The 25186-nt window shown below is 52.9% G+C and overlaps 1 protein-coding gene across 9 annotated transcripts in view; it reads left to right on the forward strand.

The window, feature by feature from the left end:
• Positions 1–25186, forward strand: part of LOC105467899 (FLYWCH-type zinc finger 1) — a 46888-nt gene that overhangs the window by 9373 nt on the left and 12329 nt on the right. For 3 of the 9 annotated variants that reach the window (XM_011717729.3, XM_011717725.3, XM_011717727.3), the window contains exons 3-9: positions 13879–14292; positions 14691–15173; positions 17675–18139; positions 18275–18538; positions 22321–22584; positions 23408–23680; positions 24866–24926. In XM_011717729.3, coding sequence (XP_011716031.2) covers positions 13977–14292; positions 14691–15173; positions 17675–18139; positions 18275–18538; positions 22321–22584; positions 23408–23680; positions 24866–24926 — 2126 coding nt within the window. In that variant the 5' untranslated portion in view covers positions 13879–13976. Of the gene's footprint in view, positions 1–7647; positions 7899–13878; positions 14293–14690; positions 15174–17674; positions 18140–18274; positions 18539–22320; positions 22585–23407; positions 23681–24865; positions 24931–25186 lie in introns of those variants that run through there. The other 6 variants (XM_071083974.1, XM_071083975.1, XM_071083973.1 and 3 more) reach the window with 5 other exon arrangements.

Below are 25186 nucleotides of genomic sequence, written 5' to 3' on the forward strand. Positions count from 1 at the left end.
GTGCACATGGGATGCCGGGCGCGGTGGCTCACGCCTGTAATCCCAGCACTTTGGGAGGCCGAGGCGGGCGGATCACAAGGTCAGGAGATCGAGACCACGGTGAAACCCCGTTTCTACTAAAAATACAAAAAATTAGCCAGGCGCGGTGGCGGGCGCCTGTAGTCCCAGCTACTCAGGAGGCTGAGGCAGGAGAATGGCGTGAACCCAGGAGGCGGAGCTTGCAGTGAGCCGAGATTGCGCCACTGCACTCCAGCCTGGGCGACAGAGCGAGACTCTGTCTCAAAAAAAAAAAAAAAAAAAAGTTTGTGCACATGGGAAACCGTTTTGAGAACAAGAAATTCAAGAAAAAAATCAATACTCTTACTACTTTTAATATTTCAATATATCTCTTACTAGTTATTTAACTTTTTTTGTTTTTGTTTTTGAGATGGAGTTTCGCTCTTGTTACCCAGGCTGGAGTGCAATGGTGCAATCTTGGCTCACCGCAAACTCTACCTCCTGGCTTCTAGTGATTCTTCTACCTCAGCATCCTGAGTAGCTGGGATTACAGGCATGCACCACCACACCCAGCTAATTTTTATATTTTTAGTAGAGATGGGGTTTCTCCATGTTGGTCAGGCTGGTCTCAAACTCCTGACCTCAGGTGATCCTCCTGCCTCGGCCTCTCAAAGTGCTGGGATTAGAGGCATGAGCCACCACGCCTGGCCTTAAATGTTTTTAAGTTATAAACATGTAAAATAAAATTCACCAATGAATAACAAATATGACCAGAGTAGAAAGGAAATAAGAAGGACCAGTGGATTGAGAACTAGAAGGTAGCATCTTCTCTAAGTAATATTTTGGTCTTTTTTGGAAAAAAAAAAAACAAAAAACATGTTTAGAAAGATAGTCTTTACTGAATTTGTTAATTGGATTTTGCTTTCTTTTTTTTTTTTTTTTTTTTTTTTTTTTTTTTTTTTTTTTGAGGCAATCTCCCTCTTTTGCCCAGGCTGGAGTACAGTGGCATGATCTCGGTTCACTTCAACCTCCAACTTCCTGATTTAAGCAATTCTTCTGCCTCAGCCTCCCAAGTAGCTGGGATTACCAGTGCACACCACCACTCCTGTCTAATTTTTTGTGTTTTATTAGATGTTAGCCAGAATGGTCTCGATCTCCTGACCTTGTGATCCACCTGCCTCGGCCTCCCAAAGTGCTGGGATTACAGGTGTGAGCCACTGCGCCCAGCCGCTATAACTCTTACATATGTGTATATATTTATTCATTTATTTTAATTTTTTTTTTTTTTTTTTTTGAGACAGAGTGTCGCTGTGTCTCCCAGGCTGGAGTGCAGTGGTGTGGTGTCGGCTCACTGCAACCTCTGCCACCTGGGTTCAAGCGATTCTCCTGCCTCAGCCTCCCGAGTAGCTGGGACCACAGGCATCCGCCACCACGCCCAGCTAATTTTCGTATTTTTAGTAGAGACAGGGTTTCACCATGTTGGCCGGGATGGTATGGATCTCTTGACCTCGTGATCTGCCCACCTCGGCCTCCCCGAAGTGCTGGGATTACAGGCGTGAGCCACCGCGCCTGGCCTAGTTTTTGTTTCTTGAGATGGGGTCTTGAGATGTCGCCTAGGTTGGCTTCAAACTCCTGGGCTCAAGCCATTTTCCTGCGGCAACGTCCCAAGTATCTGGGACTACAGATACGCCCACCATGCCCAGTTCTAAGTAATACTTTTTGTAAATACAACATTTTGGAAATCCTCTTGAATTTTTTTTCCAACTTGGAAAAATTTCCAAATTCTTGTTTGAAATCATTGCCACCCGTGTGACTTTACCAAGGCAATAGGAACATTTCAGGAGCAACACCACCATCTTGTGGCCATGTCGAGTATTGCTGCTGAGGATTTAAATTGGCGCTTTCTCATTAAAGGTGGTCCTGCCTCATGCAATGGTCCTGCGGAAAGATTCCAGGTGACCTCGGGTGGGGGCTTCCTGCTCTCGAGAGGGATACAGTAGCAGACATGATTGAACGCAGTGTGTGCTACAGAAAAGGAAGTGTGTTAAAGGCATTAATTCAACAATGGAAGTAGTTGTGCATTTGAGTGGCAGGATTGGGGTAATTTAGTATTATAGTCTTAACATTCTGAAATGGTTTCTATATATTTTTAGAATATGATATTAGATCTTAGAAAATTTCACAACATATAATGCATGCCACCCCTTCTTAGATGAGTAAAGCAAACCCAAGAACAAGAAGCTTCTGCTGTTCAGTAGAGCGCCTGTAATCCCAGCATTTTGAGAGGCAGGTAGGTAACTAGAGGCCAGGAGTTCGAGACCAGGCTGGCCAAAATGGTGAAACCCCGTCTCTACTAAAAATACACAACAAAATTTAGCCACGCGTGGTTGCGGGTGCCTATAATCCCAGCTACTCAGGAGGCTGAGGCCTAAGAATCGCTTGACCCCAGGAGGCGGAGGTTGCAGTGAGCTAAGATGGCACCACTGCACTCCAGCCTGGGTGACAGACTCTGTCTGAAAAAAAAACAGAAAAACTTTTTCACCAAGAGACCCTTGGGATGTGAGTCATTCTGACCGTTATTTTTTTGTTTGCTTCGTTGTTGTTGTTGTTTGAGATGGAGTTTTGCCCTTGTTGCCCAGGCTGGAGTTCAATGGCGCGATCTCCTGCCTCAGCCTCCCGAGTAGCTGGGACTACAGGCGCACGCCACCACGCCCGGCTAATTTTTTGTAATTTTAGTAGGGACGGGGTTTCACCATGTTAGCCAGGATGGTCTCGAACTCCTGACCTCATGATCCACCCATCTCGGCCTCCCAAAGTGTTGGGATTACAGACGTGAGCCACCGCGCCCGGCCAATTTTGTATTTTTAGTAGATACCAGGTTTCTCCATGTTAGTCAGGCTGGTCTCTAACTGCCGACCTCAGGTGATCTGCCCGCCTCGGCCTCCCAAAGTGCTGGGATTACAGGCGTGAGCCACTGCGCTCAGCCGCTCTAACTCCTTCTTTTTTTTTTTTTTTTTTTTTGAGACGGAGTCTCGCTCTGTCGCCCAGGCTGGAGTGCAGTGGCCGGATCTCAGCTCACTGCAAGCTCCGACTCCTGGGTTCACGCCATTCTCCTGCCTCAGCCTCCCAAGTAGCTGGGACTACAGGCGCCCGCCACCGCGCCCAGCTAATTTTTTGTATTTTTTAGTAGAGACGGGGTTTCACCATGTTAGCCAGCATGGTCTCGATTTACTGACCTCGTGATCCGCCCATCTCGGCCTCCCAAAGTGCTGGGATTACAGGGTTGAGCCAACGCGCCCGGCCTCTAACTCTTATATATGTGTATATATTTATTCCTTTGTTTTAATTTTTTTTCCTTTTTTTTTGGAGACGGAATCTCGCTCTGCCTCCCAGGCTGGAGTGCAGTGGTGTGGTCTCCGCTCACTGCAGCCTCTGCCCCCTGGGTTCAAGCGATTGTTTTGCCTCAGCCTCCCGAGTAGCTGGGACCACGGGCACCCGCCACCTCGCCCAGCTAATTTTTGTATTTTTAGTAGAGATGGGGTTTTACCATTTTGGCCTGGGATGGTCTCGATCTCTTGACCTCGTGATCCGCCCACCTCGGCCTCCCGAAGTGCTGGGATTACAGGCGTGAGCCACCGCGCCCGGCCTAGTTTTTGTTTCTTGAGATGGGGTCTTGAGATGTCGCCTAGGTTGGCTTCAAACTCCTGGGCTCAAGCCATTTTCCTGCGGCAACGTCCCAAGTATCTGGGACTACAGATACGCCCACCATGCCCAGTTCTAAGTAATACTTTTTGTAAATACAACATTTTGGAAATCCTCTTGAATTTTTTTTCCAACTTGGAAAAATTTCCAAATTCTTGTTTGAAATCATTGCCACCCGTGTGACTTTACCAAGGCAATAGGAACATTTCAGGAGCAACACCACCATCTTGTGGCCATGTCGAGTATTGCTGCTGAGGATTTAAATTGGCGCTTTCTCATTAAAGGTGGTCCTGCCTCATGCAATGGTCCTGCGGAAAGATTCCAGGTGGCCTCGGGTGGGGGCTTCCTGCTCTCGAGAGGGATACAGTAGCAGACATGATTGAACGCAGTGTGTGCTACAGAAAAGGAAGTGTGTTAAAGGCATTAATTCAACAATGGAAGTAGTTGTGCATTTGAGTGGCAGGATTGGGGTAATTTAGTATTATAGTCTTAACATTCTGAAATGGTTTCTATATATTTTTAGAATATGATATTAGATCTTAGAAAATTTCACAACATATAATGCATGCCACCCCTTCTTAGATGAGTAAAGCAAACCCAAGAACAAGAAGCTTCTGCTGTTCAGTAGAGCGCCTGTAATCCCAGCATTTTGAGAGGCAGGTAGGTAACTAGAGGCCAGGAGTTCGAGACCAGGCTGGCCAAAATGGTGAAACCCCGTCTCTACTAAAAATACACAACAAAATTTAGCCACGCGTGGTTGCGGGTGCCTATAATCCCAGCTACTCAGGAGGCTGAGGCCTAAGAATCGCTTGACCCCAGGAGGCGGAGGTTGCAGTGAGCTAAGATGGCACCACTGCACTCCAGCCTGGGTGACAGACTCTGTCTGGAAAAAAAAAACAGAAAAACTTTTTCACCAAGAGACCCTTGGGATGTGAGTCATTCCGACCATTGTTTTTTTGTTTGCTTTGTTGTTGTTGTTTGAGATGGAGTTTTGCCCTTGTTGCCTGGAGTACAATGGTGCGATCTCCTGCCTCAGCCTCCCGAGTAGCTGGGGTTACAGGCATGCGCCAAGATGCCCAGCTAATTTTGTATTTTTAGTATATACCAGGTTTCTCCGTGTTGGTCAGGCTGGACTCAAACTCCTGACCTCAGGTGATCTGCCCACCTTCGCCTCCGAAAGTGCTAGGATTACAGGTATGAGTCACCATGCCTGGCCCTGTTTTTTTTTTTTTTTTTTTGGTTTTTTTTTTTGAGACGGCTTCTCTCTCTGGCCCAGGCTGGAGTGCAGTGGCGCCATCTCGGCTCACTGCAACCTCCACCTCCTGGGTTCAAGCAATTCTTCTGTCTCAGCCTTCCGAGTAGCTGGGATTATAGGCACCTGCCACCATGCCCAGCTAATTTTTGTATTTTTAGTAGAGATGAGGTTTCGCCATATTGGCTGGGCTGGTCTCGAACTCTTGACCTCATGATCTATGTGCCTCGGCCTCCCGAAGTGCTGGGATTACAGGCGTGAGGCACCGTGCCCAGCCAGGGATTGCTTTTCAGTAACCTTTCTGAGGTATAACTTACATACCATACAATTTCTCCATCTAAAGTCTACAATTCACTGCTTTTAATATATTCAGAAAGTTGTACAAGCATCACTACCATCAGTGTTAGGACTTTTTTTTTAGACAGAGTCTCGCTGTGTCTCCCAGGCTGGAGTACAGTGACGCGATCTCGGCTCACGGCAAGCTCCACCTCCTGGGTTCAGGCCATTGTCCTGCCTCAGCCTCCGGAGTAGCTGGGACTACAGGCGCCCGCCACCACACCCAGCTAATTTTTTGTATTTTTAGAGAGACGGGGTTTCAACCGTGTTAGCCAGGATGGTCTCGATCTCCTGACCTCGTGATCCACCCGTCTCGGCCTCCCAAGGTGCTGGGATTGCAGGCATGAGCCATCGTGCCCAGCTAATTTTAAGACATTTTTATCACCCTAGAAAGGAACCCCAGACCCCTCAGCCATCACTCCCAATCTCTCGGTCCCTCCCAGCCCTAAGCATCTATCCGTCAGCTTTCTGTCTCCATAGATTGGCCCATTCTGGACACTTCATGTCAGTTGAATCGTGTGACACTGGATCTTTGTGACTGGCTGCGTGTAACGTGTATCAGAACATCATTTCTTTTTAATTTGCTGAGTAATATTCCACTGTTTGAATAGACCCACATTTTGGGTTGTGTCGCCTCACACAGAGGACTCTCTTCCCTGAAGGCCAGCCCCAGGCTGGAGCAGGTGTGTGTGAGGGAGATTGTGACTGGTGGAATGACCAAGCTGGTCCCACCTGCACGGTGGCTTCAGAGGAGCGTGATGTCAGTAGAGCTGGGGGCAGCCCGAAGGCGGCCGAGGTGAGAAGGAAGTGGCGCGCTGCACATTTGGGTGGCTGAGGGAGGGAGGAGTTTTTGTCAGATCTCCTGTGTCCTAAAAAAAATAACCTAAGTACCTTGACAAGCCCAGTGGAAGTAAAAGAGCAGAGGTACAATAGCTCTGGAGACAGGGAAGCAAAACAGGGAGGGGTGCATCGGGGAGCTGGTAGAGACCCTTCTAAAGCCAGAGGGAGGACGGATGCTCCCTTTCCCTGGACAGGGAAGAGGATGAGAAGAGCTTATAAAGGCATCCATCCTGTGCTTAGGAGGCTGAGCTGGGAGGATCGCTTGAGCCCAGGAGTTCAAGACCAACCTGGAAACATAGCAAGACCTTGTTGCTACCAAAAATTTTTTTTAATTTAAATTAAAAAACCAGGCTGGGCAACATGATAAAACCCCATCTCTACAAAGAGTACAAAAATTAGCCAGGCATGGTAGTGTGTGCCTGTAGTCCCAGCTACTCTGGATGCGGAGGTGGGAAGATGGTTTGAACCTGGGAGGCAGAGGCTGCAGTGATCGTGCTACCACACTCCAGTTTGGGCCATAGTGAAATCCTGCCACTAAAATAAAAAGCAAAAGGTGTCCATTCTGGCTGGGCGCAATGGCTCACACCTGTAATCCCAGCACTTTGGGAGGCCAAGGTGGGCAGATCATGAGGTCAGAAGTTCGAGACCAGACTGGCCAATATGGGGAAACCCCATCTCTACTAAAAAATACAAAAATTAGCTGGACGTGGTGGCACGCGTCTGTAGTCCCAGCTACTCAGGAGGCTGAGGCAGGAGAATCACTTGAACCCGGGAGGCAGAGGTTGCAGTGAACTGAGATCGTGCCACTGCACTCCCGCCTGGGCGACTGGGCGACAGAGTTCAAAAAAAAAAAAAAAAAATCCATCCTAGATGGGTAAATTTTGAATCAGATAAAAATCATATGATTCTGAATCATAGAGGGATAACTTTAGTTACTAGAAAATCTACCTTGTATGGAGAACCTTGTTCACTGATAATGTTAGGGAAATGGGGTGTTTTGCGTATAGTTTGTTACAGATGGCTCGTGTGTGTGTGGTAAAATATACATGACGTAAAATTTACCATATTGGTCATTCATGTAAATTGCATCCTGCAACCCTTGGTCTTTGTGGGCAGCTGCTCTCACTGAGCTCGATGTTGAAGTGTTCAGGTCAGTGGTGTACATTCATTGTGCAGCCGTCACCACTGTTCGTCTCCAGAACCTTTTCATCTTCCCCAACTTCTGCTTTGTCCTCGTGAAACATTCACTCCTCATTCCCCGGCCCCTGGCACCCCCATTCTATTTTCTGTCCCCATGAGTTTGACCGCGATGGGGACCTCATACAAGTGGAATCGGACAGTGTTTGTCCCCTTGTGGCTGGCATGTCATATGTTGCAGTTTTTTTTTTTTTAATGGTGAAAAGATATACATATATTTAGAATTAACTGGCTAGACTCAGTTTAGATGATCTCAGTTTTGTTGGCAACACCCAAAGCAACGTAATCAGGAGCCAGTTGAACACATGCCTTCTCTCCATCAGGCCGAATCGGGGTGTTGACTGTGGCCACATCCATATCCCAGAGCTGCTTCACAGCCTGTGTGATCTGGCGCTTGTGAACTTGAACATCCACAGTGCACACAGTGTGTTGTTGTCTTCTGTTTTCTTCGTGGCGGACTCAGTGGTCAGTGGAAAATTGATGATCGCAGAGTGGTCAAGCTTGTTTCTCCCGGGGGCTCTTCCGAGGATATCTGGGCTGCCTCTGGAGTCGCAGCGTCTTGGGCTGCCAGAAGGTGGGTGATCTTTTTTTTGGTGGCTGTGGACACCTTTCAACCCTGCCTTCTTGGTCTCTAAAGCCTTCGCTTTGACTTTGGGTTTACGAGGGGCAGAGCTTCCTTCTTTGCTTTCGGCGCCATCTTGTGAAAAGGCTGCTTTATTTTTATTTTTATTTTTGAGATGGAGTCTCGCTCTGTTGCCCAGCCTGGAGTGCAAGGGTGTGATCTCTGCTCACTGCAACCTCTGCCTTCTGGTTCAAGCGATTCTCCTGCCTCAGCCTCTCGAGTAGCTGGGATTAGAGGTGCCTGCCACCACGCCTGGCTCATTTTTGTATTTTTAGTAGAGACGGGCTTCTCTATGTTGGCCAGGCTGGTCTCGAACTTCTGACCTCAGGTGATCTGCCCGCCTCAGTCTCCCAAAGTGCTGGGATTACAGGGGCAAGCCACCACGCCTGGCCAGTGGAGATGTTTTAAAATGCATAATTCTCCTTTGCTGTCCCTTCTACTTCATATTTTTGTTTCCTTCGCTACTAGCCCTTTATATGCACCCATCTGGGGGATGTGGCATTTGTGTAGCGTAGCATGGCATTCGAGCTCACAAATGGTTTTATGTCAGATATTTCATAACCGTTTGTATTATTCCATCTATCAAAAAGCCAGAATTGGCCGGGTGTAGTGGCTCACATCTGTAACCCCTGCACTTTGGGAGGCTGAGGCGGGTGGATCACTTGAGGTCATGAGTTTGAGACCAGCATGGCCAACATGGTGAAACCCCATATCTACCAAAAAATACAAAAGTTAGCCAGGCATGTTGGCAGGCAACTGTAATCACAGCTACTTGGGAGTCTGAGGCAGCAGAATAGCTTGAAACCCAGGAGGTGGAGGTTGCAGTGAGCTGAGATGGTGCCACTGCACTTAGCCTGGGCAACAGAGCGAGACCCTGTCTCAAAAAAGTAAAAAGCCGGAACCCGCTAGAGTCACTTACTTGCCAGGCGTATCCGCTATTGTTGTGTAGCATAAGACGCATGATCTTACTGGCTTAAAATGATAGGAGTTCCCCGGTGATCAGGTTCTGTGGGGTCCCCCGGTTCCTTCATGTCTGCAGGCAGTTAATAGGCTGCTGGGCTGGAGGGTACAAGGTGGTCTCCCCGAATGTGGTGGTGCCCTGCACGTGGCCTCTCCTACAGCTGCCTTCCCTGCAGACTCAGGGCCCTGGCCCGTGAAGTGTGGGAATGTGGACCCTGCGCTCCTGCCACACTGTTGGTCAGGCAAGCCGCCCCAGGCCAGTCAAGGTTCAGGCAGGTGGAGACAAAGCCCGGTTGCCAAGGGGCCTGTGGACTTTAATGGGCGGAGTGGTGCTGGGTCAGGATCTACCACCCAAGAGCTTAAAAGGGCAAGAGTGGGAAGGGGTCTTCAACCTTCCACAAGCCGATGGCCAGGGCCTTTTCTTGTATTGGAACTTTTTCCAGATGTGTTGAAGCACATGGGTCTTGGAAGCCCTGTAAACAGAAGTGGGAAGTGTTCGCCCGAGGGATTGGCCCTCCTGGTACCTGTGATTTCCTGGGGACGGAGCCTTAATGGAGTTAAGGAGCCACTCCCCTCTATGTTGTCCCTGGAACCGACCAGGGCTTCCAGAGCGGAATGTGGGGCCCCAGGCCAGGGAACTTTGGAGCAAAGTGGGAGACCCGTGGGAATTGGAACTGTAACATGTGAGGTGGGGGTGAGGACGCTAAAAATGTCAGGGGACTGCAGTCTCAATTCGAGGCTGAGGTGGGAAAGACCCCACCATCTGCCCACACTCGGTTGCCCCAAAGAGCCCACCCCACACCATGACTGCCCCTGACTGCCCCCAGGCTCCCACCCAGCCCTGCCCGGTTCCTCATTATCTGCCCGTTCTGCCTCTCCAGGCACCCATGGTGACTTAGGGGTTCAGTTAGAGCCTCTGCAGAAAATCTAATTATGCTCATTCAAACAATAGAACAATTCTGCCCATGGTTTCCAGAACAAATTTAGATCTAAAAGATTGGGAAAAAATTGGCAAAGAATTAAAACAAGCAAATAGGAAAGGTAAAATAACCCCACTTATAGTATGGAATGATTGGGCCTTTTTTTTTTTTTTTTTTTTTTTTTTTTTTTGAGACGGAGTCTTGCTCTGTGCCCCAGGCTGGAGTGCAGTGGCACGATCTCAGCTCACTGCAAGCTCCACCTCCCGGGTTCACGCCATTCTCCTGCCTCAGCCTCCCGAGTAGCTGGGACTACAGGCGCCCGCCACCTCGCCCGGCTATTTTTTGTATTTCTTAGTAGAGACGGGGTTTCACCGTGTTAGCCAGGATGGTCTCGATCTCCTGACCTCGTGATCCGCCCATCTCGGCCTCCCAAAGTGCTGGGATTACAGGCTTGAGCCACCGCGCCCGGCCTGATTGGGCCGTTATTAAAGCAGCTTTAGAACTGCTTCAAACAGGAGAAGACAGCATTTCAGTTTCTGATGCGCCTGAAAGCTGTGTAATAGATTGTGAAGAAGAGGCAGGGACAGAATTCGAGAAAGGAATGGAAAGTTCACATTGTAAATATGCAGCAGAGTGTAATGGCTCCTGAACTCAAAATGTTGACTTAAACAAGTAAGAGTGATTTGCCTCAGGGCCTGGGAAAAAATTCATGGAACCAGGAACCACCTGCCTGTCTTTTAATTCAATTAGACAAGGCTCTAAAGAGCCCTACCCTGGCAAGATTGCAAGATACCGCTCAAAAATCTACTACAGATGATAACGCCCAAAAGGCCATTGTAGAATTAATGGCCTTTGAAGATACAAATCCGGAATGTCAATTGGCTATAAAGCCATGTTGACTACAATCAATTACAGGAGGTAATATATCCTGAATCATCAAAATTGGGGGGAAAGCTCCAGAATCACTGGGGCCATCAGAGTCTAAACCACGATGGCCAACTCTTCCTCCCGCGGTTCAGATACCTGTAACATTACAACCTCAAATGCAGGTTAGACAAGTACAAACCCCAAGAGAAAATCACGTAGAAAAGGATAGAGTCTCTGTCTCAGCAAAGCCAATCCAGACACGGTATCCACAGTATCAGCCAGTAGAAAATAAAACCCAACCGTGGCTCGCTTATGAATACTGGCAGCCAGCCGAGCCTCAGTTTTGGCCGCCTCCAGAGGTTCAATACAGATCTCAAGCGGTGTGTCCCACGCCAAATAGCACGGCATCATCCAAGCAACCCACGGCAGTGGTGGTTTGTCCATCAGCACCACAGGGCGCAGCACTGTATCCTCAGCCGTCCACTATGAGACTTAATCCACCAGCACCACCTAGTGGACACGGTAGCACACTGCATGCGGTCTTTGATGAAGTTAGAAAACGGAGGTCTTGAGGCATGGCAGTTCCTGGTAGTTTTACAATGGGTACTGGCCGGGGAAGGGGCTCCAGCAGGAGCACCTGCGGTGGCTAATGCTAGATATGAACCTTTCACCATGAAAATGTTAAAAGACATGAAGGAAGGAGTTAAACAATATGGACCCAACTCCCTTTATATGAGAGATTAGATTCCAGTGCTCAGCAGGAGTTGATGTAATTACAGAGTAAGTGAAGGCTTGTAATAGGACTGAAGGAGCCATGCATAAGGCTATGCTAATGGCTCAAGCAATGACTGGAGTCACTTTAGGAGGACAAGTTAGAACATTTAGGGGAAAATGTTATAATTGTGGCCAAATTGGTCATCTAAAAAAGAATTGCCCAGCTAGCTCAGTAGAGTATGCGACTCTTAATTTCAGGGTCATGGGTTCGTGCCCCACATTAGGTGCCAGGTGAAGGAGGCCTGCCCCTCCACACCTGTGGGTATTTCTCATCAGGTGGAGATGAGAGACTGAGAAAAGAAATAAGACACAGAGACAAAGCATAGAGAAAGAACAATGGGCCCAGGAGATGGGCACTCAACGTGCGAGGACCCACACTGGCGCTGGTCTCCGAGTTCCCTCAGTATTTATGGATCACTATTTTTACTATCTTGGCGAGGGGAGTGTGGCAGGGCAACAGGATGATGGTGGGGAGAAGGTCAGCAGGGAAACATGTGAGCAAAGGAATCTGTATCATGAATAAGTTCAAGGAAAGGTACTGTGTCTGGATGTGCACGTAGGCCAGATTTATGTTTCGCTTTACACGAACATCCCAGTGTAGCAAAGAGTAACAGCAGTATTACGGCCAGTGTATCTCACTTCCAGCCACTGGGCGATTTTCTCCTATATCAGAATAGAATGAATGGTCGGCTTTACACCGAGATATTCCATTCCCAGGGATGAGCAGGAGACAGAAACGTTCCTTTTATCTCAACTGCAAAGAAGTCTCCCTCTCACTATTCCTCCTCAGCACAGACCCTTCACAGGTGTTGGGCTGGGGGAATGTAAGGTCTTTCCTTTCCCACGAGGCCACATCTCAGGCTGTCTCAGTGCGGGGAAACTTTGGACAATACCTAGGCTTTCTTGGGCAGAGGTCCCTGCAGCTTTCCACAAAGCATTGTGTCCCTGGTTAATCAAGAATGGAGAATGGTGATGACTTTTACCAGGCACGCTGCCTGCAAACATATTGTTAACAAGGCATATCCTGCACAGCCCTAAATCCCTTAAACCTTGATTCAATACACCACATGTTTCTGTGAGCACAGGGTTGGGGTTAAAGTTACAGATTAATGGCATCTAAAAGCAGAACAATTTTTCTTAGTACAGATCAAAATGGAGTTTCTTATGTCTTCCTTTTCTACATAGACACAGTAACAATCTGATCCCTCTTTTCCCCACACAAAAAGCCCCACCCCACACTGTGACTGCCACTGACTGCCCCCAGGACTCCCCCCCAGCCCTGCCCGGTTCCCCATTATCTGCCCTTTCTGCCTCTCCAGACTGGAACCCGTGTTGACCTGGGGATTCTCCAGACACCACCGCAGCCCCGTCCCCGACCAGCCGAGGCAGCAACTGCAACAGCTCGGGCACAAGGTGGCTGCCACATTGGGGCCCTGGTATCTCCCGAAGCAGGGGTGGCCTGGGGCCTCCAGGACAGGATAGGGACTGGGTCTGCCCGAGCCCAGAAAGGGCTTTCTGCCTCCCAGGCCAAGGTGCAGCACTGTCCTCTGGAAGGGCTCTGTGTGCGAGGCCCACGCTCCGGAGACAGGTGCCCGGTGTCCTGGTGAAGCGCGTGGTTTCCAAAAAGGTCCTAGCAAGTCCTTGGGCATCTGAGCAGAAACGGGTCTCAGCTTTCCGCCTCCCACAGTTGTCTGTGCCTCACTGTCGTCATCTACAACTGGGTCAGTAAGAATGTCCTGGGCCGGGTGCGGTGGCTCAAGCCTGTAATCCCAGCACTTTGGGAGGTTGAGGTGGGCAGATCACGAGGTCAGGAGATCGAGACCATGCTGGCTAACGCGGTGAAACCCCGTCTCTACTAAAAATACAAAAAAATTAGCCGGGCAAGGTGGCGGGCGCCTGTAGTCCCAGCTACTTGGGAGGCTGAGGCAGGAGAATGGAGTGAACCCGGGAGGCGGAGCTTGCAGTGAGCCGAGATCCAGCCACTGCACTCCAGCCTGGGCGACAGAGAGAGGCTCCGTCTCAAAAAAAAAAAAAAAAAAAAGAATGTCCTGCCGTCATAATGTAGGGGCTGGAGAGGGTACTGGAAATGCAGGTGGAAACCCTTCTTCTATGCTCAGAACGTGGGAGGCCCTTCGGTAGTGGCTGGGCTCTTAGTCCATTAGTCACTCTGATGGCCCCTTGTGGAGACTGTTTACTGTGCACATTTTCCAGATGGGGTTAGATGGGGGTGACATATCCAAGGCTGCCAGGAGAGGAACTGGCAGAACAGAAGCCTAGTTCCATCAGGGCCCCCGCCAGCCTTGGCTCCAGCGAGCAGTGAGGCAGCCCCATCTGCCCACCTCCCTCCCAGAGTGGTGTCTAGAGCCCCCCAAGGGCTTCCTCCACTGACGGGATTTTGCTTCCTTCCTTAGGACGGAACCGCTGAACTCCAGGTTGCTTGCCTGGGAGTAGGAGAAATCCACCTGCTGGGGGCTGAGTGTGGCCTGAGGGACAGGCCGTGGGTCCCGGGATGCCCCTGCCTGAGCCCAGCGAGCAGGAGGGTGAGAGCGTGAAGGCTGGCCAGGAGCCGTGCCCCGAGCCAGCCACGGATGTCGTCCCAGCAGCCCCCAGGAAGTTCTCCAAACTGGTCCTGCTCACAGCCTCCAACCAAGATGAGGATGGGGTGGGCTCCAAGCCCCAGGAAGTGCACTGCGTCCTTTCCCTGGAGATGGCTGGCCCTGCCACCCTCGCCAGCACCTTGCAGATCCTGCCAGTCGAGGAGCAGGGAAGGGTGGTCCAGCCAGCCCTGCAGATGCCTGAACAGAAGTGCAGCAAGCTGGACACAGGTGAGGTGTGGCCTGCTGCCCCTGCCCAGCCACCCTGTGGCTTCCAGTGCTCACAGCAGGCCCTGCACACCCCACTTCTAGCACAGTGTCTTGTCCTTGCTCCCAGCTGAGCCTCCTGGTCTCTGATCCTGAGCCTGTCCCAGGCTGGTGTGAAGATCACAGTCAGGTACCAGGGCTCATGGGAGTTGCAGTGATGTGCAGAATTCCTTCAGCTCCCTAAAAACATCCACTACCACCCCCAAAATAAAAACCAGCCCTGAGAGTCTGGGCTTCTTGCTTGGGAGCAGGAGAAGGCACCCGCCACACTCAGAACCCCCACGTCCTCCCTGGCTCTCCTCTGTGCCTGCGACCTGGAGCTTGGCTTTAGGTTGGCTAACCCCGCCCTCCCCTTCCCCCAGCAGCCCCTCAGTCCCTGGAGTTCCTGAGGACACCATTCGGGGGCCGCCTCCTGGTGCTGGAGTCCTTCCTGTACAAGCAGGAGAAGGCTGTGGGGGACAAGGTGTACTGGAAGTGTCGCCAGCATGCTGAGCTGGGCTGCCGGGGCCGGGCCATCACCCGAGGCCTGCGGGCCACAGTGATGCGGGGCCACTGCCATGTGCCCGATGAGCAAGGCCTGGAGGCCCGGCGCCAGAGAGAGAAGCTGCCCAGCCTGGCCCTGCCAGAGGGCTTGGGAGAGCCCCAGGATCCTGAGGGCCCTGGAGGCCCAGTGGAGGAGCCACTGGAGGGGGTGGGCCCGTGGCAGTGTCCTGAGGAGCCAAAGCCAGAGCCAGAGCCCACTCCTGGGCTGGTGCTGAACAAGCCAGCCTCGGAGGAGGATGAGGGACCCCGAGCCCTGTCACTGCTGAGCCTGCCGCCCAAGAAGCGTTCGATCCTGGGGCTGGGTGAGTACAGTCCACCCCCCGCCATGTCCACTTGGGGCAGGGGACCCAAGGGCCCTTCCTGAGCCCAAATAGAAATGTGGGGTCCCACGGGGTCTTTTAAAATGTACTCGAAGCTAAAATGACTTTTAAAAATATAAATGTGGCCGGGCGCAGTGGCTCATGCCTGTAATCCCAGCACTTTGGGAGGCCAAGGTGGACAGATCATGAGGTCAGGAGTTCGAGACCAGCCTGATCAACATGGTGAAACCCCGTCTCTACTAAAAATACAAAACTTAGTGGGGTGTGGTGGTGGATGCCTGTAATCCCAGCTACTCGGGAGGCTGAGGCAGGAGACTTACTTGAACCCAGGAGGCAGAGGTTGCGGTGAGCCCAGATGGCTCCACTGCATTCCAGCCTGGGTGACAGAGCGAGACTTCAACCTTAAAAAAAAAAAAAAAAAAATTATGTATGTATATAAAAATGTGACTGGGCGCAGTGGCTCACGCCTGTAATCTCAGCACTTTGGGAGGCCCAGGCAGGTGGATCACCTGAGGTCAGGAATTCGAGACCAGGCTGACCAACATGGTCCAACATGACCACCTCTACTAAAGATAAAAAATTAGCCAGGCATGGTGGCAGATGCCTGTAATCCCAGCTATTCGGGATGCTGAGGCAAGAGAATCGGTTGGACCCGGGAGGCAGAGGTTGCAGTGAGCCAAGATTGTGCCACTGCACTCCAGACTGGGCGACAGAGCAAGACTGTCTCAGAAAAAAAAAAGAAAAAATAGATATATGTAAATGTGGGCTGGGCACAGTGGTCATGCCTATAATCCTAGCACTTTGGGAAGCTGGGGGCAGGAGGATCTCTTGAGCCCAGGAGTTCAAGACCAGCCTGGCCAATACAGTGAGACCCCATATGTACAAAAAATCAGCCAGCTGTCGTGGTGCGCCTGTGGTCCCAGCCACTTGTGAGACTGAGGTGGGAGGATCACTTAAGCCAGGGAGATTGAGGCTGCAGTGAGCCAGAATCACACCACTGCCCTCCAGCCTGGACAAGAGAGTGAGACCCTATCTCAAAAACAAATCAGAATTTTATCTGGTTCTCGGGCGATTCTGGTGTCCATTAAGTTCAGGAAAAACACCTAGGCCGGGTGCGGTGGCTCACGCCTGTAATCCCAGCACTTTGGGAGGCTGAGGCGGATGAATCATGAGGTCAAGAGATGAAGACCAGCCTGGCCAACATATTGAAACCCCGTCTCTACTAAACATACAAAAAATTAGCTGGGCGAGGCTGGGCGCAGTGGGTCACGCCTATAATCCCAGCACTTTGGGAGGCTGAGGTGGGCATATCACGAGGTCAGGAGATTGAGACCATCCTGGGTAACACGGTGAAACCCCGTCCCTACTAAAAAATAAAAAATTAAAAAATCAGCCGGGCGTGGTGGTGGGCACCTGTAGTCCCAGCTACTCAGGAGGCTGAGACAGGAGAATGGCATGAACCTGGGAGGCAGAGCTTGCAGTGAGCCGAGATCGTGCCACTGCACTTCAGCCTGGGGGACAGAGTGAGACTCCATCTCAAAAAAAAAGAAAAAAAGAAATTAACTGGGCATGGTGGCGGGCGCCTGTAATCCCAGTTAGTCGGGAGGCCAAGGCAGACGAATCGCTTGAACCCGGGAGGCAGAGGTTACAGTGAGCCAAGATCACGCCATTGTACTCCAGCCTAGGTGGTGGGGCGAGACTCTGTCTCAAAAAAAAAAAAAAGTCTGGTGGGAGAGTCTTGGGTTTTGGGTCATAGGTTCAAATTCCAGCCCCACCTGATGGTAGCTCTGTAGCCTTAGAAAATTGACCTCATTTCTGGAGTTTCAGGAGTTTTATCTTAAGCTGGCTGTGATAACCTAGATTGCTGTGTAAATTGCACATTTGGGGCTTAGCAAGTTGCAAATGGGAGTTCTGGCTGTTTTATTACCAGTAACTAGGAGATGGGCTTGGGTTCAAGGAGGCCAGCTGCCTCCTGACACAGCTTTAAGGATCTGAGGTGGCCCCTGCCCTGGGCACCTGGGGCGGGAAGGGAAGGGCAGGGAACAGGGAGACTTATTTTTCACTGTGATCTTTTGGAACCATTTGACTGTATTATAACTTGTGTGTTTTATTCAAAAATGGGTAGATTATTTAAACAAACCCTTAAAAAAAAGCATGAGCAGGAGTGACAGACAGCAGAGGCCACTGAGTCCGAGTCCAGGTTGGCCCCTCCAGGTGTGATCTTGATGCAACATTTAACAGGCCTGAGCTGGGGCGGCCTCACTGGCTGCTAGGAGAGGAATGAGACTCCCCTCCGGGTTGCTTGGTGTAGGGGTTCCATGGGAATGGGCTTGGGGGCTCTGGCATATCTGGCTCAGGAAGCCAGGGTAAATTTCAGCCTTAAAGGAGAAAGGCCCATGTCAGCCCCCAGAGTCTGCAGTGGCTGCCACTCCTGGGCTTCTCCCCACCCCTGGTGGCTGTGACCACTCGAGTCCCTCCTCCAGGACAGGCCCAGCCCCTCGAGTTCCTGAGGACGTGCTACGGGGGCAGCTTCCTGGTACATGAGTCGTTCCTCTACAAGCGGGAGAAGGCTGTCGCGGACAAAGTGTATTGGACCTGCCGGGACCACGCACTGCACAGCTGCCGGAGCCGGGCCATCACCCAGGGACAGCGGGTGACCGTGATGCGTGGCCACTGCCACCCTCCCGATATGGAGGGCCTGGAAGCCCGGCGGCAGCAGGAGAAGGCCACGGAGACACTGCAGGCTGGGCAGGACGGCCCTGGGAGCCAAGTGGACACGCTGCTCCGAGGTGTGGATAGTCTGCTGTACCACAGGGGTCCTGGTCCCCTGACTCTCACCACGCCCCGGCCCAGAAAGCGAGCGAAGGTCGAAGACCAGGAGCTGCCAACCCAGCCGCAAGCCCTGGAAGGATCCCCGGACGAGGACCAGGATGTGGATGCAGACCCTGGTGAGCCGCCTTCCTCTGGGGCTCGCTGGCCCTGCCTTGACTCTTTAGCCATCAGAGGCCCAGGGAGGGAAGGGAGTGGGATCAGGCCTGCCCAGCCCCTGCCTCCTCTCCTAACTGCCTCCCGAACCTCCCCAGGAGGCCCTGAGTTCCTGAAGACGCCCCTGGGGGGCAGCTTCCTCGTGTACCAGTCCTTCCTCTACCGGCGGGAGAAGGCAGCCGGGGAGAAGGTGTATTGGACCTGCCGAGACCAGGCCCGCATGGGCTGCCGCAGCCGCGCCATCACCCAGGGCCGACGGGTGACTGTGATGCGTGGCCACTGCCACCCACCCGACCTGGGGGGCCTGGAGGCCCTGAGGCAGCGGGAGAAACGCCCCAACATGGCGCAGCGGGGGAGCCCAGGTACCTGGGGTTGGGCGGGGAGCTGGGCTGCAGAAAGCAGGCAGGAGGCCCCACACTGCCTTTCCCTCTCCACCCTGCGCATCCCGCTGGCAAACGTCCTCTTCCCTTCTGTGAACGTCCTAGAAGGAGCCATGGCCCTGTCCTCCTCCTCCTCTTCCCCGCCGTGCTGCTTTCAATGGGCGCTACCTTCCTGCTCAGCCTGGCCTCACCCGTCCAGCCCGACCTGCCCCACAGCGGCAGCAGCAGGGATAGACCTCCCTGCCCTCCTCCTCCTCCTCTTCCTCCATTTGTCTTAAGATTTCATAGGATTAATAGAGGGCGTTGACTGCACATGGTCAGTCTCGTTGCTATGGTGTGAGCCTGTCTAAAGGTCTGAGCGGTTAAGGATTGAGGAGGTGATATAGCCGGGCGCGGTGGCTCAAGCCTGTAATCCCAGCACTTTGGGAGGCCGAGACGGGCGGATCACGAGGTCAGGAGATCGAGACCATCCTGGCTAACACGGTGAAACCCCGTCTCTACTAAAAAATACAAAAAACTAGCCCGGTGAGGTGGTGGGCACCTGTAGTCCCAGCTACTCCGGAGGCTGAGGCAGGAGAATGGCGTGAACCCAGGAGGCGGAGCTTGCAGTGAGCTGAGATCTGGCCACTGCACTCCAGCCTGGGCGACAGAGCGAGACTCTATCTCAAAAAAAAAAAAAGGATTGAGGAGGTGATATTTACATGCAATCAGTTTCTCCTCTCGGCCAGTAGTTCCATAGACACCCATAATGTACTGAAACGCTGGCCTGAGGAGGGTCACGGCTGTCTCCATCTTTATCCACACGGTCGGCCCCCCGCAGCACCTGGTGTTTTGACTTCATGACCACAGTGGCATACATGTCCCCATCCCGTCTGGCTGAGGAGCCATTTCAGCGCGGCCTCCTCCACTCACCTGCTCTTCATGGCCCTGAGGCGCTGGCCTCTCTTTCCAGTGGCTCTTCTCCATCCTGCAGCTTTGGGTCAGCTGAGTTGCCTAATGGCCCTAAAGTTTTCTCAGACTTGAGAGCTGAAGTTTTTTTTGTTCCATCTCCAGGGAGATGGTGCTACAAGGTAATGCAGCTGCCCCTTCCTCGTCCTCACCCCCGCTCCTGCCCCACAAATAACTGCTCTGAGCAATTTTTATTTTTTATTATTTATTTTTTTGAGGCAGAGTCTCCCAGGCTGGAGTGCAGTGGCGCCATCTCGGCTCACTGAAAGCTCCACCTCCCGGGTTCAAGCCATTCTCCAGCCTCAGCTTCCCGAGTAGCTGGGACTACAGGAGCCCGCCACCAAGCCCAGCTAATTTTTTTTTTTTTTTTTTTTGTATTTTTAATAGAGACGGGGTTTCACCGTGTTAGCCAGGGTGGTCTCGATCTTCTGACCTTGTGATCCGCCCGCCTCCGCCTCCCAAAGTGCTGGGATTACAGGCGTGAGCCCCCACGCCTGGCCTCTAAGCAATTGTTTCTTAGGGTCTTGGCTGTCCCATTCCCTAAAATGTGCCTCCACTACTGTTAATCAGTGTTTCCATTTCTTTGTCAGCTACTCAGTGCACTTTTGCACAGGTGTTTTGTGTGTGTGACGCAGTCTCGCTCTGTCACCCAGGCTGGAGTGCAGTGGTGCAATCTCGGCTCACTGCAACCTCTGCCTCCCAGGTTCAAGCGATTCTCCTGCCTTAGCCTCCTGAGTAGCTGGGATTATAGGCGCCCACCACCTCACCCAGCTATTTTTGTATTTTTATTAGAGACAGGGTTTCACCATGTTGGCCAGGCTGGTCTCAAACTCTGACCTTAGGTGATCCGCCTGCCTTGGCCTCCCAAAGCGCTGGGATTACTGACGTGAGCCACTACACCCGGCCACGTTTGGTTTTCCCTTAGCCTAGAAACCTGCTCGCGGCTGACGGGGGGTTGCTCTGTGGTCCCATCTTCTAACACAGCTCTGTCTTCTCTGTGCAACGGCAGCTGCTGCGTTTGTTTGCCTGGTTTTGTGTGTCCAGGTCGACCCCACCTGGATCCGATCATCCACAACCCCAGGTTGCTGGAGCTGCCAGGGAGCCTCGTGCCAGTGCAGCCTGATCTGGGAACAGAGGCTGGGCCCAGCTGTCCCTCGGGGTTCACTGTGCCAACTCTCTGCTTCTGGGCCTGCCTTTCTCTTTCTTGGTTTTCTTCATGGTGTTGTGGTTTGGAGAAGTCCTCCTGCCTCCGGTTGTTTCCTGAGCCGGTCCTGGGAGGTAGCACGCTGAGGCCTTGCAGGTGTGAAATGTCTGTAGCCTCCCTCCGCCGAGGGGCAGCCTGGCCTCCCTGGTGTCACAGGTGCAGAGCCTGCCCTTGAACTGTGGCTTTTGTGTGACTGATCCTGTGTGTGCAATCGGATTTGCTTGAGGTTTTAGGGTCTCTGCTCCCTCCCAGCTGCACTGGGCTGTGCTGGGGGCACTAGGGGCCTTTTTAGGCCTCGGGCTTGTGGCCTTCATGGTGGGGTCATCCTCTCGTGCTCTCTGTTAACTTCCCCATCATCATCCCTTTCTGTTGCTCCTGTTAATCAGATGTTGGTCCTCCCAGATGAGGGGTCGGTCTTCTTTTTTTTTGAGACAGTTTCACTCTTGTTGCCCAGGCTGGAGTATAGTGGTGTAGTCTTGGCTCACTGCAACCTCCGTCTCCCAGGTTCAAGTAATTTTCCTGTCTCAGCCTTCGGAGTAGCTGGGATTACAGGTGCACGCCACCACACCCAGCTAATTTTTTATATTTTTTTAGTAGGGATGGTGTTTCACCATGTTGGTCAGGCTGGTCTCGAACTCCTGACCGGGTGATCCACCCGCCTCGGCCTCCCAAAGTGCTGGGATTACAGGTGTGAGCCACCGCGCCCAGCCCCTTGCTGGTGTTTGCATCCATGTGGAAGGGATGAAGCGTGCCCCATGGTCACACCACCCCCTCCTGTGGTTTGGGGTCCCCACCTTCCTCCTGACCTGTTCTGTCTTGCGGTCCCCAGGCTTCTGTGCTGCTGTACCCCGCAGGGTCCTCCTGCCTCCCGAGCCTCCCCACTCCACATGGCCCCTGCCCAGCCCGCTCCATCCCTCTTGAAGGTGGTTCCACAGCCAGACACCGCCCCCTCCGGCCTCTCCTCTAGGGCTTGCTACCCACCCCCATCCCCTGCTTCCACTGCCACCTGATGTGCCCACGACGCCCCAGGCTGCCTCCCCACCTCCGTGGCCCCTGAGCCTGCACGGAGGAAAGGGTATTCTCTGGGCCAGGCACTGCCACCCCACAGGGTCCTCCCTCTCACCACATCCAGGACAGTGGACGCTGCTCCTACCTCTTCCTCACAGTCCTCGGGTCACCTCTCTACCTGCCCAGCTCTCGGGGACCACCCCTCTCAGCCCCATCCAGCTCCCGAGCAGCTTTGTCCCCTGAGGGCCCTGGGTCATTACTCTGACCCATCAGGCACAGTGCACCCTGCATGCGAGCCTGGGCGGACGCTGGGGACGGACGCGTGACGCAGCAGACACTGCCTCCCTGAAGGCATCGCAGCGTGGGACGCTTGGCCTCCACCTGCAGGGGCCTCACCTCACCAGTCCCCAGCCTCAGGAGAGGGACCCCAGCAGCTGGAGCCCCAGTGGAGTTGGAGGGATGGTAGCATCTGTGTCCTGGGCTCCGGGGCCACCTCACTGTGAGGAGGGGGCGTAGGCATCGCGGGAGGTCTCACCTCAGGGCCATGCTGATCTTGGCTCTGAGAGCTGGTGTCCTCTGCTCCTCCCTTCCCATTTCTCAACAGGAGGCCCAGAGTTCTTGAAGACGCCCCTGGGGGGCAGCTTCTTGGTGTACGAGTCCTTCCTCTACCGGCGGGAGAAGGCAGCCGGGGAGAAGGTGTATTGGACCTGCCGGGACCAGGCCCGCATGGGCTGCCGCAGCCGCGCCATCACCCAGGGCCGGCGGGTCATGGTCATGCGCAGACACTGCCACCCACCCGACCTGGGTGGCCTGGAGGCCCTGCGGCAGCGGGAGCACTTCCCCAACCTGGCACAGTGGGACAGTCCAGGTGCGTGCAGAGGGCGCTGGGCCAGGTGACCCTAGTCTCCCGGGACCCGTGCGCCACATGCTGGCTGCAGGCTGCCCGTGGGCTGCCGTGTGTGTTGCGCATGGGGGTCTGCAGCCTGGGCCATAAACTCCCCAAGGGCAGGAGGCTCCATCTGCAGGCTCTGAGCTCCTGCAGCTGGTCTTCAGGGCAACAGGGACTGGCTGTCAGGGGTAGGAACCCACTCAGCTCTCTCAAGAAAGGGGATGGCGGCCACAGGTAGCATTGGCAGAGACTGCTTGGAATCTGCTGACGGGCCATACGGTGGATCCCGGACACTCTTAGTCTACCCCCCACACCACCCACACAGCTTCTAGTCTCGTGGGGTTCTCTCCAGTCACAACATCATGTGACCTTTCAGTTCAGCTTGTTACAAGTCAGAGGCCAGATGGCTGCCAGCTGGCTGAGGGGTAGGTGGACAGGGAGCCAGGAGGCCCTGGTGACCGGTCCAGAATGGCTTCTCCCCAGCCCTGGGAGATGCGCCTGCAAGCATGAGGTCTGAGGGCTTGGGAGAGTCCTTCGGGAGTGTTCGGGGTCTAGTGGTTGCCAGGCCACCTGCTCAGGCATCACCAGAGCCCTTAGAAAGGGCCAGCCAGCGTGGAAGTCGGGGCTGGAGGGCCTGAGCTTCATGCTTCAGGGCCCAGAGGGGAGGAGGGCAGTGTCCACCATGGGGCCTGCTAGGGGACTGCAGATTCCTGGTGGAGCCTGGCTTGGGGGACAAATTAGACCCCCACCCCTGACACCCAGGCCCCTGTGGCCCTACTCACAGTGTCACTTTCCCTTTCAGAACCCCTCCGACCCCTGGAGTTCCTGAGGACTTCCCTGGGGGGCAGGTTCCTGGTGCACGAGTCCTTCCTCTATAGGAAGGAGAAGGCGGCCGGGGAGAAGGTGTACTGGATGTGCCGGGACCAGGCTCGGCTGGGCTGCCGCAGCCGCGCCATCACCCAGGGCCACCGCGTCATGGTCATGCGCAGCCACTGCCACCAGCCCGACCTGGCAGGCCTGGAGGCCTTGAGGCAAAAGGAGCGGCTCCCCAGCACGGCCCAGCAGGAGGATCCAGGTACAGACAGGGTGTGGGGCAGAGGCAGGGGTGAGGGTATCCTCATCTCTGCCAGCTCAGAACTGATGCCCCAGGCCAGGCACCCACTGACGAGACTTTGCTTTTGTGCACACACCAATTATTCACATCAACAGAATGTAAAACCAGTCTTTTTTTTTTGAGTTGGAGTTTTGCTCTTGTTGCCCAGGCTGGAGTGCAATGGAGCGATCTCAGCTCTCTGCAACCTCCGCCTCCTGGGTTCAAGCGATTCTCCTGCCTCAGCCTCCCAAGTAGCTGGGATTACAGGCATGCACCACCACACCCAGCCAAAACCAATCTTTAGAAAGCATTGTGTGTCTCACTGTCATTCATGTGAATATTGAGGGCCATGCCCTGTAAAACAGTAACAAATCCAAGTTGGCCAGGCACAGTGACTCACGCCTGTAATCCCAGCACTTTGGGAGGCTGAGGCAGGTGGATGACCTGAGGTCAGGAGTTGGAGACCAGCCTCATCACCATGGAGAAACCCCATCTCTACTAAAAATACAAAATTAGCTGGGCATGGTGGCACATGCCTGTAATCCCAGCTGCTTGGGAGGCCGAGGCAGAGGCTGCGTTGAGCCAAGATCGCACCACTGCACTCCAGTCTGGGCAACAGGAGTGAAACTCCATCTCAAAAAAAAAAAAAAAAAGAGAAGAAAACAGCCTGGCTAACATGGTGAAACCTTGTCTCTAAAAAAAGCTTATAAATCAGCTGGGCGTAGTGGTGCATGCTTGTGGTCTGAGCTCCTCAGAAAAGGGGAGGATCACCCGAGCCCGGGAGGTTGAGGCTGCAGTGAGCCATGCACTGCAATCCAGCCTGTGTGACAGAACAAGACCCCATCTTTACAAAAATTTTTTTGAAAAAAGGGCTTCTTTGAGAAAGCCACTAAATGAGCTTAAACAAAAAGTTGTGCTGGAGGCCTGGTCTCTCATCTTTGATGTCTAGTTGACCCCCAGGACTTTCCATGACAGCAGCTGAAGATCGACTCTTAGGGGCTCCAGTAGCTCATGTTACTATAGAAGGTAATTGATGCGTTGAATTCCCACTGGTTGTCTTTCTCCTCACAGCCTTGAGAGCATCGTTAAGAAGGTGTGCGTCCTTGGTTCTGTCAGCTTCAACAAGAGAAGAATTATTAATTCATGTTTTCAATTTTTTTTCCCCAGAAAAGATTCAAGTTCAGCTGTGTTTCAAGACGTGTCCTCCCGAAAGCCAGCCGATGTATGGGTAATTGTATTAGTTATCTAATGGTGCATGACCAATTACAGCAAAACGTAGTGGGCTTAAAACAACAAATATTTGCTGTCTCGGCTTTTCTGGGTCAACATCATGGCAGTGGTTGGACTGGGTGGTTCTGACTCCTGAGGTTGAAGAGAATTTGTCAGGCAGTCATCTGAAGGCTCAAGTGAGGCTGGAGGCCCTGTTCCTCACCATGGGAACCCCTCCTTGGGCCCACTTGAGCATCCTTCACATGACAGACATGGGAC

Source organism: Macaca nemestrina, chromosome 18 (genome assembly GCF_043159975.1).
Source record: "Macaca nemestrina isolate mMacNem1 chromosome 18, mMacNem.hap1, whole genome shotgun sequence".
In the NCBI taxonomy this organism is placed as follows: Eukaryota; Metazoa; Chordata; class Mammalia; order Primates; family Cercopithecidae; genus Macaca; species Macaca nemestrina.